General features: G+C 41.7%; 1 protein-coding gene and 1 non-coding gene across 2 annotated transcripts in view; one reads left to right on the forward strand and one right to left on the reverse strand.

Moving 5' to 3' along the window:
* Positions 1-6,834: 6,834 nt before the first annotated feature.
* FSD2 (fibronectin type III and SPRY domain containing 2) overlaps positions 6,835-17,248 on the reverse strand; it is a 31,530-nt gene continuing 21,116 nt past the window's right edge. Inside the window, exons 11-13 of the mRNA XM_063090543.1 lie at positions 16,099-16,231; positions 11,987-12,163; positions 6,835-9,843 (exon numbers count right to left, since the gene is read on the reverse strand). Coding sequence (XP_062946613.1) covers positions 9,591-9,843; positions 11,987-12,163; positions 16,099-16,231 — 563 coding nt within the window. The 3' untranslated portion in view covers positions 6,835-9,590. The remainder of the gene's footprint in view (positions 9,844-11,986; positions 12,164-16,098; positions 16,232-17,248) is intronic.
* On the forward strand, positions 7,404-7,530 carry LOC134374426 (small Cajal body-specific RNA 15). The gene has a single exon (XR_010023273.1). It is a non-coding gene; the product is annotated as a small Cajal body-specific RNA 15 (non-coding RNA).

Consider the following 17,248-nt stretch of genomic DNA (forward strand, 5'->3'; position numbering starts at 1 on the left):
AACACTTTATGCTAAAATGCATGAAACACAATGCAAGCTGTATTAGGAGACAAATTTACAACCTTAAAATGTCTTCACCAAAAATGAAAGATTAAAAATAAAGAAATTTAGAAAAAATAAAAGATCTTAGATTCATATTAAGAAAGTAGAAAAGAACAACAAAAGTGAGTAGGAAGAGGAACCACTAAAAAAACTAAAATTGTAAAATAGAAGACAGTAAATATTAGAAAATTTAAACTCCCATGCTACTTCTTTGAAGAGTTCAACAAAATAGATAACTTCCTTATGAGCCTGATTTAGAAGTAAAAATATGTAAGAATAGGAATGAGAAAGTAAAAAATCACGTGTACAGAATAGATTAGTGAATCACAAGAGAATTATATGTATAACACAATGACAACTAATTTGAAAAATCTATTGGAAATGGATGACCTCTAAGCAAAATATAAATGGTTATAATTGATCCCAGAAAAATTGAATTGTACTATTATCATCAAAGAGAGTAAACACATGGTCTATAATCCACTATATAGTACTACATCATATATTAAGACAGTTTCACAACTATTAGCCTTAAAAGTGCAGATAATTCTAAAGTTACTTATTTCAGACCATAGAAAAATAAGAAATGTAGAATTAAATTTGCTTATATTTTATTTTGGAGCTTTTGTATCTATGTGAGTTTGGCCTGCAGTTTTCTCTTCTTGTGCTATCTTTGCCAGGTTTTGGAATTAGGGAGATACGAATGATATAAAATGAGTCGAACAATTCTCCTACACCCCATTCTACTATTCAATACGATGATAGAAAATGGACAAGTGAAAATTGTGTAGCTTGAAGGCAGCATTCCAGGCAGAGGGGGCAGCATGAGCAGAGACACCAGTATGAAAAGAGCACAGATTACTCTCAGAGAATAAAATTTAAGATTTATAAAACTGAAGTAAGACATACAGTAGATTTGGCTCAAACTGGTAACAAATTAATCTTCAAAGCACAACTCCTCTGCTGAAACACTTTGATTTGCTCCTAATTTTTATTTAGAGAATAGACTCCAAACTCTTCAACATGCGTTTAAGATTCTTCCTGCTTTAACCTAATTTATTTTACAGTTCGACCTGTGTTTCCTTGTCAGTGATGTTTCCTTTGTCTAGCATGCTGTCTATGACAGTCTATGATGGCACATCCAAATCCTACCCACCTTTCAAAAGACTAGCCCAAATGTCCATGAAAACTTCTCATATCCAAGTGACTTACATTTGAATTCATTTGTGCTATACTTATTGTCAGCTCTTAGTTTGCCTACTTCTTAGGAACTTTGAGGGCCAGCCCGTGGCTCACTTGGGAGAGTGCGGTGCTGATAACACCAAGGCCACGGGTTCGGATCCCACATAGAGATGGCTGGTTAGCTCACTTGGGAGAGCGTGGTGCTGACAACACCAAGTCAAGGGTTAGGATCCCCTTACCAGTTATCTTTTGAAAAAAAAAAAAAAAAAGAACTTTGACAGCTGTACTGGGTTGGTTAGTGACGGCCCCCAAATTCATATCCATTCTAGAACCTCACAATGTAACTTTATTTGGAGCTAGGGTCATTGCAGATGTAATTAGTTAGGATCAGGTCATACTGCAGTAGGGTGGGCATTTAATCCAATAGGACAGGTGTCTTTATGGGAAGAGACACAGAAACAGAGACACACAGGGAGAACACCATTTGATAACAGAGCGAGAGTGGAGTGATGCAGCTACAAGCCAAAGAACGCCAGTGATTGCTAGCTACCACCAGAAGCTAGGAAGAGGCAAGGAAGGATTGTACCCAGAGTCTGAGGGGAAACGTGGCCCTTCCGGCGCCTTGATTTCAGGCTCTCTGACTCCAGAACGTGAGAGAATAAGTATCTGTTGTTTCAAGCCACCCAGAAGGTGGTACTTAGTTACGACAGCCCCAGAAGCTAATACAATGGCAATTTTAATTTCTACTTTATCTTCCTAGCCCCAAGAGTATCATGTCCATAGCAGAGTCCAGGATTATGTAGGCGCTCAATCCCTTCCATGGTAAAAGAATGGTTGGGCTTCCAGCAGCAGTTGTCAAGAATTACCAGACGCTTATGAGCTCCTACTGTGAGATGACATACAGCCAATGTTCAATAAGTGGTGGCCATTATTACGACAAGACATGTGGCTACCTAGATAAACACTAAGAAACTAAATACAAGGAGCAGGTGGAACAAAGCTAGAAACAAAGGCAACTGGAGAAAGGAACGTCAATTTCCCCGAGGACGCCCGCAGGGGGAGGAGGGAGTTCTTGAGGAGATGCGAGTCTGCAAGCCGCTCTGCCAGACCCGCTGAACGGCTCCCGCCCTCTCTCCACTCTCTATGGCTGTGGCCAGCAATAAAGAACTACCCCACTGGTGTCTCCTAAGGCAACCCACGCGACGCTCCGAAAGAGAATCAACCAGTCGATCCATCCGTTCCGAGCCTGCGCGCGGCGCCCCGACGCGTCCCATTACATCACGCTATTGCGTGGGGCGGGACTTCCTCCACACTCAGGAAACCGGAAAGGGTTCTTTTCCGCCGTAAGGAGAAAGGAGTTGCGACGAAGATCGGACACCGGAGGGCTGGCTGCGTTTGTTGCGTAGAGTAAGGCCGATCAATAGCTCCCTGTGGGGCGGGTGACAGCAGAGTCCTAGTAGGCAGGCTATCTGGCGTGTCGGGTTTCAGGGGATGAGGCAGGGAACGGGAATAGAGGTGAGGGCTCGGTGTATCTGTCACGGGATCAGTGCTGCCAGCGCTTAGCTTTCCCGATCTGGTTTGAAAAACGAGCTTGGCAGCCCACGGATCTGTGGTGCAGATAGATGTGGAAGGGAGAAATACACACTCATACAAAGTAAAGTTTAAGAAAAAAGTGTTCAGTTATCACAAAGGTGTTGCTATCCTGTGCCGCATAAGGGCCTGTACAAACCCAGACATTCAGAATCGGTGACTTCTGTTTGAGGCTGCAGCAGCACCTGTTGCATTAATTTTAAAACACACGGAGTTGGTAATTTTTAAGCTTCCTGAATCTGCCAGCGAAGTCATTTGGTGTTAGAGGTGGAACAGAGCCATCTTGGTCATCCCCCTCTTTTCGCCTTAAGCTGAAGAGTAGTGAGAGGAGACAAGCTGAAAGTCACACAGCTTGTTAATGATTCAGCCGGGATTTAAAAGCGCGATTTTTTCATTTCCAGCCCAGAATTCTTTCCTCTATAACACGGTGCTAAACAATTCGTCTTTTGGGGGGTGGGGGTGGGGAGGTGAAGAGGGTGGTGATGTACGTTTAGATACAGTATGAGTCCATCAGGAGCAAAGTATGTGTAAGGAGTTAAAACTGTCAAACATCTACATTTTCGATACCCTAGAGATGGAGATGTCTGTCATGTCGCTTCTGTTTTTTCCCATTCAGCAACATATGTGTACTAACAAAATGTGAAGATGGAATTTTCATGACCTGTTACATACCTTTACACAGAAAGGGGTTCATTAGAACAGATACATGCTCGCCCTAGAAGACTTATAGCTGACTTATATCTGAGCTCTCACTATGACTATTTGCTGTAACTACCTGTGAAAGGTTACTGAAAACTATCTGAATGAGAAACAATCTATAAAGAACTTGTGAGTTGCCCACAGTGAGGTGCTGTAGAGTGCACTGTAGTCAAATCTCAGCCGCCTTCTTAAGTAATAGTACATTTGGTGCTCGTGCCGTTTAAATGTATTGTACATTACTGCTATTATCTTCCTCATATTATGAAATGGAATTGTGTTGTAGGAAAGTGGCAAGACTGTAAATAAAATAAGGGAGCCTAAGAGGTCCCCCACACAACCGGTACATTAGCAAATATTGAAAAACTGTTAGCATCACATGGGGAAAGCTTACTACTGAGGAATACTCTGTATAAACAATTCTCAAACTTGTTGGTCTCAAGATCCCCTTGAAAATTGTTGAGGACTCCAAAGAGTTTTCGTTTATGTGGGTTATTTATATTAATGTTTATGGTATTAGAAATTTAAAACTGAGAAATGTTTTTTTATTTATTGGGGGGGGGCAGCTGGCTGTTATAGGAATCTGAACCCTTGACCCTGGTGTTATAACACCAGGTTCTAACCAACTTAGCTAATCAGCCAGCCCTGAGAAAAGTTTTTAAAGAAAGAATATACAAGCACACACTCCATTAGTTTCAGTGATGAATGTCCTCACACATCACGTAGCCTCTGGTTAAACTCTGCTGTTCATTCATAGAGAATGAATTATTATGGAAATAGTTTTGACCTCACTAACCACTGAAAGGCTCTGAGAGGCCCCCACAGGGACCACACTTTAAGAACTGCTACATGCAAATGTTTTAAAGAAATTTTAGATTATGTAAACAAATGATTGCTATTGCAAGTGATTGTGACATGAGCAGAAGTATCACCTTAAAAATGCAGTAACACGGTTAGCTCAGTTGGTTAGAGCACGGTATTGTAAGGCTAAGGTCGAGGGTTGGGATCCCCTTACAGGCCAGCCACCAAAGAAAAAGGGAAAAAGAGGCAATAACAAGGATAGTCTTGCATTTCCACAAGCTGTATAATTCCAGACATTGGGAACAAAAACAGATGTCCATTTTGTGATATTTTTGTTGTTGCTTTTTTTATATGGGTTCAGAACAACTCCTAGAGAATGAAGAGCTAAGAAGAGAAAACTCTACCAGTTCATTGGATTTGGACATGGACAAGCCACAGGCAGTTTCCGTTTCACTCCCTTGACCAATTAACTCTTGCTTACTTCCCTACCAGTAACCAGCTGTATGTTACAGCCTCCATCTTCCATCTCCGTTCTGTTTCTCTTCAGTACTCATATGATGTTTCAATGGGTAATTGCACAGAAACATATCCACCACTGAGTTTGTAATTGTTACATAAATAGGTAAATAGTATTTAAAATGCCTTATATTATGTAGAAATCTTTAGTAGATAGTTACATGTAGTTATATTTGGGAAATTGGTTTGAGGCCCTTTGAAGGGCTGGGAACATATATTTCTGATTTAAAATAATGGAACACAGGATCCCACTATCTGAAAATTCTAGCCATCCATTGCATTTTTAGAACAGGATGAGATTTCAGTAATGAAGGGTGCCTCCATCTGATTTCCACCCTACTGATAATATAAATTCTGCCAAAGTTGTTTGGGTGAGAGGGGCTATTGTTAGGTACTGAGCTACTTTAAATTTTGCTTTGTATCACTTGTGAGGGAGTCTCTTCCATAAAATGATTTTTTATTTTTTTTAAAGATGACTGGTAAGGGGATCTTAACCCTTGACTTGGTGTTGTCAGCACCACGCTCACCCAGTGAGCTAACCGGCCATCTCTATATGGGATCTGAACCTGTGGCCTTGGTGTTATCAGCACCACACTCTCCTGAGTGAGCCATGGGCCAGCCCCATAAAATGATTTTTTTAAGATAGTTGACATTTGAGAAGGAACCACCTGTGATCTTTACAAGTCCCTAAGTTAGTCATTAACTTTACAGCCTATAATTTTCTCCATAAAAGTCTTAGACTCTAAAACTAGCAGAGAGCCACATGGTCATGTTGTGCTGTAAATAACAGATTAACAGTCAAGCTTACTCAGTGGTCAAGGGGGCAACTTCCATTCACCAGCCTCTAAGGCATATGAACCAAATTTACAATCCAGAACATTTAAGATACACATGTTGTAGATCTTTGGGCTCTCTTAACAATAGTCAAAAACCATAATAACTATTAAGTGTGAGTGTCAGCAGTCTTGCAGTGATGGAAGGAGCATCCTAAGTCACATACATCTTTCCCGCCCCCTCTGGTTTTTCTACATCCCCTCTCACTCTTCTCAGATATCATCATGGAGCACTGTTACTAATGGGACTATGTGTCAGATCACTCAGGTATATTGGGACAGAAGAAAGGTTGAGAATCCCTGGTCCATATGTATAACCTTGCCTTGTCTCCACCCCTCAAGCACACACAGATTTGAAAGCTACTTTGCTTTCTAATAAAGAGGCTTTTCCTTTGATTTGGAAGATAACTCGATGTCTCTTTTCTCTTTGCAGGTATATGAGCTACCTGAAAGCAGTTGTTTCCATGTTCTGATCATTCAGAGATTATGAAGGCGCAATCCCTGCCTTTGATTTGTTTTCAGTCAAGTGGAGCAGACAAAAGTCAATGGCTGCAGTATAGCCACTTCAGAATTCTAAAAGAGGTGAGTGTGAGGCACTTAACTTGGTCTGAGAGAGGGAGGAATTAGGCAGTACTTCTAAGAAGTGATTTTTGAGCTGTACAGGCATTAGGTAGACAAGAAGGGGAGGTCCATTTGGGTGCCTAGAAATCTGTGGCTGGTTTATAAATTGTAAATGGTACAAAAGACAGTACCAAGTATCTTCTTACACTTTTCTCCTGAGTGCTGTCTTTACTTTTGGATAGTGCATCATGTTTTTTTCCTTCTTTCTTCCTGCCTCTCTTCCCCTTAATTAGATGGATGTTTGGGATGTGGAAGGAAGTCAGAGGATAAGAATCTTTCTGGGTGGCAGAATAGTAGATGGGTTTACCAAGAAGTAATGTGTATACCCAGTAAATATGTCTTTAAAAACTGTGTTCCTGCTTTGTTAAAATGCACAGCTGGGCAACCTCAGTTTTGTTGGTTGGTTACTTTCCCAGTGAATGGATTATATTCTGATCTGCAATCCAGCCTGTTTGAATTTAAGGGCATCTCTTAAACTCCTTTCAAGGAGGAGACCTATATTTAGGCTTAGGAATGAAAATGCGGGAGACAGTAAGATTAGAATCCAAGTTCATACTACAAAAACATTTTTATTTGCTATGTCTGAGTGACTGCATGTTGAGTCAGCTGCAAGGTGTTTAATTTGTACAATTTAAATAAATGGTAGTTTAATTCCACCAGGGTTTGAGTAAGTAAAAATAGCACAGAAAAAACTGATTCTGAGTCTGGGAAAATGAAGAAAAAGTAATCAGTCAGTGAGTTGGGCTTAATTTTTTTCTGGGATTGGCGACAGCAGAAAACAAGCAGTGAAGTAGTTGGACATGACATACATGACAAAAACCAGCACCTGTTCAGTAGCAACTCTAAAATCATTACTAACTTAGGGGCAGTTGTGTCCAGGTCACAGTCATGCTGCTTCCAGGAGAATTTCTAGTAACAGAAAAGATGCTGACCAGGTGGGGGCTTCTATCTAAATAACAAACTCTTATCTTGCATTTAGATTAATTAACCATTGGTTGCAGTGAAGCGAGCATATCTAAAGACCTCAAATCTCTTAAAGCTTGAAGTTATAGATTATCTTGCCTTTAGTATCTTGACATGTTAAAGGACAGTGTTTTAAAAGCTGGACTTGGTCATGTTCTTCTGGAGACTAAGAAAATAGAGTCCTTGAAGTCAAGCTGACTCTGCTTTCAGCCTCCTAAATGAAAAGGTAGATAGAACAGGTCTTGTTTGCGAAATAAATTCAAGACCTACTTATCTACCAACAGCAATTATACAATTTCCATTGTGTTACTATAGAAAATAGGAATAATACTTTAGATGAGAAACGTAAAGAAAGACATAGTGAACACATGAGAATCTCACTCTACTAACTGATAGGAAGGTAACTAGAAATTAGAGAAGTTGTTTTGGTAAGTTGAGGAGAGGACTTTTCCTATAGTGAAGTCTTCATAGTCTAGAAAGTTTTCTGGTAGTGGAATCTCCTTGGATAGAGACCAATATAGTCTTCTTTATAGAATACCACATCACAGTGAATTGTGCTGTGGGCAGCTTCCATCGTGTGAGTTGTGCAAGATTATGTTTTAACAAATTTTGGAGGATGAGAAGTATTAAGAAAAAGGCTCCAGTGCTTATGCATTTGCTCTGCTTTATACTGACGATGAAGTACATGCTTCAGAAATCTTTTATTAGATGTGTACAAGTGATTGTGCATTGTTTGAGCCAGCAGGAAGTCAATTATTAAACATACATTTTTCTAAATAAAAAGCAATTTAATTTTACCAGAAATCAACATGATTTTATATTCCAAATCTCTAGCCAACTTTCCAATGCCATCTAATCCGGGTGCCTTAAATTCTGAATATTCTGAATTACCAAACCCATGTTAGTTTACATCAAGATTCTATGGTTGTTTTACATATTCTTTCCCTTTTGTTAGGGTGGGGAAGCCAAAGCTCAGGAGTCATAAAGTAACAGGTAAAGCTTAGAAAAGAACAGATTTTGATGTCTTTTGTTTCAGCTGCCCAGTATAAGGGATTGTGGCTACAATAGTCTAATTTTTAAAAAATCTTTTTCTATTTTGTTTTTTAACAGATTTATCAGCAGGTTGCAGGTGACCATGACCTTGAGGTAAATCTTGCGGTTTTTTCAAATTTAGTTTTGGCAGATTGTTCATGGTATTTTAAGGAACTGGAATATTTTACAAAAAACAAAAGTTTTCTTTGGTTCTGTTCTAGACTTATTTTTTTCTTCTTGTAGAAGATGAGGAAGATGTTTAAATAAAGGTTCTTTATGCTAAATAATTGTGATACTTGAAGTTGGTTATCTGCCCTGTTTAAATTAAGTGGATTTTAAATGTCAAAGAAAATTTTAGACAGTTTTTTCTTGGTCAAATAAAAATTTTATCAAAACCTTATAGGTGTGGAGTTTTTAATCCCTTTATCCATGTTCATATTACATGTGAAGTACTCCATAAAGCCTGAATTCAGACTTGTCTTATCTGTGGTATCATATTTCCTACTCAGTAGTTTCTACTTCAGTAGCTGAGAACAATTTTGATTATACACATATGTATATTTTAATTGTTTATAACTTGAGCCATTTCTGTGCTTACATCTGCTGTACCTTCCTTATTTCATGGTAGGTGATCCAGCTTAGCAGGGCAGGCATGTGTATGTAATGAGCTATAAAATTGTCACGGTGAGTTGTTAATTTGGGTATCTGAGCTGCTGTTTACTAAAAGTAGGAAGAGTTCAGTAGGAGATGAAAGCAGTTCAGTTAAAGTAAAGGGTGTTATAAAGAGTGTAAAGTGGGAGGAACCTCACCACAGTGCTTCTAACTATTGGGAGAACAGGAGCATAGAAAGCATTGAGACAGGCACATGGCTTCCTTGGTTCTCTGTGGACAGCCTCTTGCTTTCTCAAGTCTGTCTTGGCTGACTCACGAAATGTCATGAGTGTATTGGGGCTGTTGGAGCCATTAAGACTTCTCTCTCCCTTCCCTAAGCTCTGTAGGCCTTGAGACTCAAGATACTTTGCATAAATACAAATAGACAAATACAATTTGACAACTTGATAGACCTTTGGGTTCATTTAGTGTGAGCCCTCACTTTATAGCTGAGCCTGGTAATGACTACCCTAGTGCCACGCAGGCAGCAGTGCACAGGACTAGAGTCTGGGTCAGGCGAAGTGAGTGCCAGCACATCAGTCTGCCAGGTTTTAACATGTGCTGGGCACATGGTGCTTGAATGCAAAGTTCAGCCAGCTGAGGCACAAATGGCTGAGAGAGGGCTAGGTACAAAAGAGAGACGGGAAACGTCATCAGAGTGGTCTAATAGAAAGTGACATGATTTGGCATTGGAATACCATTATGTATCTTTAGACGCCCAGGCTTTTCCAAAGAGAAACAGGGATGCACAAATCGGTGAAGCTGACAACTGAGTGTGTATAGGTGCTGAGAAGTGTCCACATTGAAAAACGACAACCTTGACTTTTCGTAGTCTAATAAAACGCCAATCTTTTGGGGAGAAACTGTTATTCTTATATCTGGAGTTGTCCCGTTGTGCAGAAATTCATACTTATGCCTGAAAATTAAATGATAAAAAGCCTCAGAAATTCTGTAGGTGAGCTATTTATAGAACATTTCATACTAATATTATCCATACTCCTATGATTTTATTTTCTTATATTAAATGACTACCAAAGTAACAGGCCATTTCCAAAACAATACTCTCTAAATTATATCTCTTTTCTAAAATTTGTCCTAAGAAACACATTTTCAAACTCCATTTGTTCTTGAGCAATCTCTTAACCTAGGAAACTTATATACAGTGTCATGAACTCATATTGCATCAAAATTAGCATAGAGATAGAACACATTTTTAAACATTTGGATTTCAAGGCTCAGATGTGTAAATTCTTTGTAATAAAAGACAGTTGAAACAGGGAACCCCATGATCTTTCATGTGATAAAACGGGCCTTTTGGTATAAGCCCTTCTGTGTACAAGCACTCAAAGACATCCAGTTCTTAAACTTTCAAAGTGAATGGGGCACCCAGTGGGCCTGTCACTAATCACTGTCATATAATACTAACACCCTTTAACCATGCTCTGTATCCTGTGTGCTTTGAAAAATGGCTGATGCCAAAACCAACTACAGGAATTTCCTAATCCTGCTATCTGCAGACAGTTGAAGAGCTCTGCATGCCAGACTGCTGGGCTGGACATATAAGCTAGCCTGTCTCCATCCCAATTCACCTTATTGTCCCCTTAGCTTCTTTTAACTAAGCAGCCACCAGAAGCTAAATGAGTCCTTTCCTCTACTTTCTCTCCCACCCCAATAGAGTCTAATACTATGAACCAAAAAGTACGAGTCTGCTAGAAGACTTTATCCTAGAATACCTCATCCTCATCCTGCACTTGTCTCACACACACACACACACACACACACACACACACACACACACACACACCCTGCACTTGTCACTCACACACACACACCACACACACACACACCTACATTTTCTAAAGATACGACTGCAAGAAACTTCTGCTCTAGCTCTAGCATTTGGCCCATCTCTTTTGCCCTCCCTTTGTCATTGTTCTGTCCCATTATTTCCACCCCTCTTCTGTAGTTTCTTCTAATCCCCACACTTGTCCTACTATGCAGAGACTCCAGGCTTCCTTTAGCTCCCTCAGTTTTACTCTGCCCCTTGTTCTTACCTTACTAAAAAAGAGATTTTGATCTTTAGTCTTACTTCAGGCAGGATCCCCAAATAAAGTATCTGGCTCAGTGCACGGCAAGTCTTGTGTTCCCCAGACTGGGTCTGAGGTTTAGTAGAAGGATTATAGTCTAAATCTCTAATAGGGGGAAAGTTGGTCTCCCACTTATGCTTGGGAATGATGAATAATGTTTAACCATGACGGAGGATCATGGGCAGAGAACATAGTGTTCTGGAACACTAGATGAACATCGATAGGATTCATCAAGCCAAGAAGGGTCAAAGACCCCATATTACAAGGGGTGTTGGGAAAGCAGTGGTGTGTGTGTGTTTGCAGTTTTTGAGGTGAAGGAAGGTTGTAACCATGGTCTTCTCAGTCTGAAAATTTTGTCCATTGGCCTGAGCTTTACGGGTTCCCCCACTTCCCCAGCTTTATGGAATTACTCCATGTGTAAAAACAGAGTGCTCAACAGCAGAAGCAAACCAGAATTAGCCATAATACTTAAGCCTCTTGCTCACATTTACTTAAAAAGGTAGAGTTGGGACTTCAAATCAGACTGTGTCCATTTAACACTGAAGCTGGGCATAAATGAAAAATCAATCACTTAGCGATTAAGAATGCAGTATTTGGAGCCAGACTGCCTGGGTTTGAGTCCAAGCTCTGAATCCATGTTGGGTGGATTATCTAACTGCTGTGAGGCATAGCCTCATTTTTAAAGTGGGATAATATAATTGTGAGAAGTAAACAAGACAATGCATGTAAAAGTGTGGAACAGTGCTTGGCATGTAATGAACTCTCCATGAATTTTAGCTGTTTTCATCTCAAAGAAAAGCTGCTCTTTCTCTTTTCATTTGGACTTTAGAAAAAGTGGCTGGCAACAACTCATTAAATATATTAAAATATTTTATTAAACATAATGTGGGCTTTAATTATTGTTAATAAAAATCTCTTGCTCTAATAATTCGAAAACAAATTTTAATCTCAGGTATCCAGATTTTACTTTACCTTGATGATGCAAATGTGTGCCTCATGCACCAGGAGAGGCAGTTTGCTCCCAGGTCCTCCTGTTTAGGGACGTCTTCAAAGGCCACACCAACTGTGTAGTCCAAATGCTCATTCACCTCCACCTCCCAGTAATGGCGCCCTCGGAATGGAATTAGTTTTCCCATGACAGCAACACACCTGGTTTTAAAGTGGAAGTGTGTCATTCAGGGTGTCCCAAGCCTCTCGGTGCAGGTGAGTGATACCAACTGGTGGGGTCAGTCAGTAGGTGGTCTACAAATGTGGAGGTGGATGTTTCTGGACTCCTCACTTGTAAAGCTCCCTTGGCTCTCAAACTCAGCTGGCTGATGCTGAAGAATAGGATTATTACACCACTTGGTAATGGGAGAGGAGGAGACACTAAACCAAGAAAACAGGTTCTGTTTACTCTTAAAAATAGTTGCGGCCCTTATAGTAATAATAAAGGTTTGGTTTATTTGCTCATAAGAAAGGGACTGAAAGCTCACAGAATGCATATGATTCAATGGTAATCATGTTTGAAGTTCATGAACTGGCTAGCACTTGCTTATGGTACAAAACAAACAGGGAGGGTCTTTGAGGTAACCCTTATTTTAAGGATGAGTCGAGGTAGAAGACAAGAATTCAGAGGCTGACCCAAGAGGAGCAAGATAGCAAATTCCTTGCAAATTATCAAAATCTGCCTCCAAGGTTGCACTGGGAAAGGTCAGAGACAAAGGTCAGAGTTATATTTTCTTCTGTGACAATAAAGTACTCTACAGAGGAAGGTTTTCATTGGAAATCTGATCACATCAGTATCTCCAAAGTAAATGTTCTACCTCCCTCAGGAGACTCCTACATTAGTCAAACTTTATGTAGCCCCCAATATCCTTAGAAAGATTTCTTCAGCTGTCATTAAAAATTTCTCTCCTCTCAAAACTCCAAGTTCTGGCTGCGCAAGCAAAGCTTTCAGAAGGAAGTTGAACGGTAACTCCACCTCAGTATCCTCATCTATAAAATGAGATCATCTCTACTTCCAACTTCAGACACACATTTCCACCTGTGTCCCAAACTGAAATAATCATGTTCCCGGCCCCCTCACCTATCAAAGTTTGTGTTTGGGCTGCAGTGGGGTGGGATACATACTTCTCACATTTTTTCCATTTTAGTTAATAGACTGATTACCCGATAGAGTTTGGATATGTTGCCTCCCCCACCCCCCCTAGCTCATGTCAAAATCTGATCCCCAATGTGGCACTATTGGGAGCTGTTTAGGTCATGCAGGGCGGATTTCTCATGAACAAATTAAGTCCCCGCATAGGTGAGGGGGGAGGGGGGTGTAGAGAGTGAGTTCTCTCTCTATTAGTTCCCAAGAGAGCTGGTTTGTCTCTTGCTTCCTCTGGCCATGTGATCTTGCACCTACTGGCTGCCTTCCTCGGTGAGTAGAAGCATCCCAAGGCCCGCGCCAGAATCATAAGCCAAATAAATCTCTGTTCTTGTTATAAATTACCCAGTTTCAGGTATTTTGTTATAAGCAACAGAAATTAACTAATACATTACCTAATAACTCAAAGTAGAAAACTAAGACAGGAATAACGTAGTGGATACAAACTCAGCTTCTAGTTTAATCCCAGTTCCAACCTTTAGTAGCAGTGTGCCCTTGGGCAAGTTATTTAACTTTTCTGTGCCTCTTTTCTCATCTGTCAAGTGGAATTGATAATAGTATGGACCTCAGGGCTGTTGTGAGGGTTGAATGAGATAATCCACGTAAAGCACTTGGAACACTTCTAGCACTTGGTAAGCACTCTGTAATTAGGACAATGATACTATAGTCCCTGACTCATTCCTCTTTCTGTTGCCCTTTAAACAGTTGGCCCCTAACCTTGTTGGTTTTATGTGCTCAATATCTGTTGAATCCATTGGCTCCTCTCATTCACCGTCTGCTGATTTAGTCAAGGCCTCCGCATCCTCTGCCGTGGTCTCCTTGTTTCCCACCTGCCGTTGCCTCTCCCTCTCCAGCTCCTACTTCACCATGCACTGTGGTCTCTCTGAAATGTAAATCTAATCATGTTCCCCTGCTTTAAATCCTCCAATAATTCTCACCACCTAAAGGATAAAATCCAAACTTTTTTTTGCACTGGACCTTATCCATCTTTCCTGCCTCATCTTCCACCTCTTCCCATTAAGGACCTATACTGCAGACACCAGACACGCTAAAATACTTATAGTTCTCCAAACATGATCTTTCTGGCTTCCTCTGTAAATATTCAAGGCATTTATTTGCCTTGTTGGACTAGAGAACTCCTGTTTACCCTCAGTACCCACCCCCTCCAAGAAGTCTTCCTTAGGGCCTTGTCCATACATACACCTCATCTTTTATATGTGTGTCTTTTTTTTTTTGGTAGCTGGCTGGTGCAGGGATCTGAACTCTTGACCTTGGTGTTAAACTGTGCTCTAACCAAGTGAGCTAATTGGCCAGCCACATATGTGTGTCTTTTACATGTGTGTCTCCCCTACTTGATGGTCTTGAGTCTTAGGTGGGTAGGTACTGTATCTTCACCTCTTTTACCCCCAGGACACAGCACGGTGTTTCACAGGGCAACAGATACAACAGTAATACCAATAACAGGATTTTTTTTTTTTTAAAGGGACTCAAGGTACTCTCTAACTCAGCTTGGCTAGACCCTAAAAAGCCACGAACAAAACAGCAGGTGTTAAGTACTTCCATATTTCAAGGGGAGATGCAGGACTTGCAAAGGAGATGACCAAAAATTGGTTTTGCAACTTTTAGAGCAACACCAAAATTGAAGATGCTTGAGGCTGTGTCTGCTCAGAGAGCTTTCTTACAACTCACACAAAGGAAGGGTGAGGTAGCAGTGTCAAAGATAAGTGTTCTCCCAGGACCAGATGTGACTGGAACTCACACAGGAATGCTGTCTTCGTGTTTTGTTTTGTCTAGTGTTGTTTTTGAGGAGATCCAGTCTGAGATGGCTTCCTGTGAGGGTCGAAGAGACCTCGGCAGAAAGAAGCTAGAGTGTGGTGCTGGGTGCAGAGGTTGATGGGTTGTGAGGGGCCAACAGAGGGAGAGAGGACTGCCTCAGTCTATAGCTGCAGTCACATGGGCCTGTGAAGATGCCCATAGGAGAAAGAGCCAGCTTTAAACACTGCTTTGGAGACAGACAGGTAAGAACTTTATTGCTTCCTCCTCTCTATGCCCCCAGCCCTGGGTTTTATGGATAGGGGAAGAAAAGGATAAAATTGTTTTCCTCTGTACCCTGCAGGGTTCTGCTCTTTCGCGCTAACACATTACAGTAAAAAGGCCGTCAGGAAGCCAAAGGAAGAGCCAGCTGAGAGGGCGGTCTTCCAGGACCCAGGCAGGGTGGCTGGATATGGTTTTCTATCAGTGGCCCTTCCTGCCCCCATAAGAAAGTCCCCTTACTTTCTTAGAAGATCCTCCTGACTCTAAAACCAACCTACCAAGAACTATTTGCCCTGGCTGCCAGGAAGCTGAGAGACACGTTTAATGTTTAATCCAGGAAACTTAATTAGCCCATGAAGTTAACCTGTGTTCTTTTTCTTCTATTGCTTTGATTTTTCTATCTCAGTATTGTATATGTGTCCCTTGTTTTAAGTCTTTCATTCGTCTTTGGAAAGAAGGACGGCATAAATAAACCATTTCAACACTTACTGGTCCCAACCTTAGATCGAGTAGCCAGGAGTCACACAGACAGCACATCTTTGGTGGGCCACCTTCCCCGGGCTCATGCACTGGCGATAGTTTTCCCCATCAATTTAGGAACAGGCTCACTCCATCGCCAGTTTTGCATCAGGACTATCGGTGTAAGGTATGCCAGTGTAGCAGAAAGAGCACTGGGCTTAGGTTGGGAGACCCGGGGCCTTGTACCTCGTCTGACTCCTCCAGCCCCGGGGCGGGGGGGTCACAAAGCGCCCCTTCCGCCCGCACCCGCCAGACCGGCCCCGCCCCTACCTCCTCTCATTTCCGGGATTCCTTTTCCCCCTTCAAGGCTGCATCAGTTTGTCATAATCCGATCTTACCTGAGTCACAATGTAAATTAGGGGAGTTCCTAGGACGTTCTCGTGAGCGCATGATAAAGTACCTGGTAAACCGGGTCTTGCCGCGTGGCGGCTCCGGTGCCGGGGTTTTCCTTTCGCTTCGTAGCACCGTAAACCCATCTTCAGAAATGGTCAGCCAGGGGTGGCAGGTGTCCTCGTCCAGGTGGAAGTAGCTTCCTGTGGGGGGAGGGAACACACGCAAGACCCCCGGCCAGTCACTGCACTGCTCTCCGCGGGCGGGGGTTTCCTGCCGTCAGCCCGAAGCTCGTGCGGTCGGAACCAGGCTGTTTACGAGGATGGCAGTTCCTGTGCGCCTGGTACCGAGCCGAGCACGTTGCAGGTCCTACCTCCTTCAGTCCTCACAATTGCCCTCAGAAGCAGTGTTATCCTTTCGTTTTGTAGATGAGGAAACTGGGGTACAAGGCGGTTAAGAAACCCGGGGGTAAATGACAGAACTCGAACCTGAACCCCAAGCCCCTCTGATTCTAGAGGCTGGCTGCAAATGCCGCACACGGACAAGAATTTCTAACCTGCTTGCCAAGGGAAATAGCAATTGAGGGAACTCTTAATGATCCATTTGACAAAGGTTAGCAAAGTTCAACATTCAGCTTGCAATTCGGGCAGTAGGAGAGAAGGAAGGAGATTGTAGTCATCCTCAAATCATGGTTAAAATGAACCTCACCAAAGAGTGGTACGGAATAGAGCCAATAAAAAATTATTTAATATAAAGATCGTTACTTAAGAGCACAGCAGTTCATTCTTGATTACTGTCTCTTAGCCAAGCTCTTATGTTTTTTGTGGGGTTTTCTTTGGCAGCTGCCTGTACAGGGATCCAAACCCTTGACCTTGGTGTGTTATCAGTACCATGCTCTCCCAAGTGAGCCACGGCCAGCCAAGCTTTTCTTAAGTTCCCATTCTATCACTCATTGTCTCAAAATCTACTTCAAGCATTACCATTTTGGGGCTCAGAAAATGATACCCCAAAGCACAGCGCTTTGACATGCTGAGTACTTTCAACTAAAGAAGCAGCCTCAGAACCAAGGTTTTTCTGAGCTTCCCCTATCGCCATCTCTTCATCCTCTCTCCCTTCAGAAGCACAGGAAGGGGCTTTCTCTGAAGTTCCTTTATCTGACTAGGGGAAATTCCTCCAGAAGGAGTGCAATTGTCCTGAATTCCCTCCCTGTAATCAACATT

This window comes from Cynocephalus volans, chromosome 3, assembly GCF_027409185.1.
Source record: "Cynocephalus volans isolate mCynVol1 chromosome 3, mCynVol1.pri, whole genome shotgun sequence".
Taxonomy (NCBI): Eukaryota; Metazoa; Chordata; class Mammalia; order Dermoptera; family Cynocephalidae; genus Cynocephalus; species Cynocephalus volans.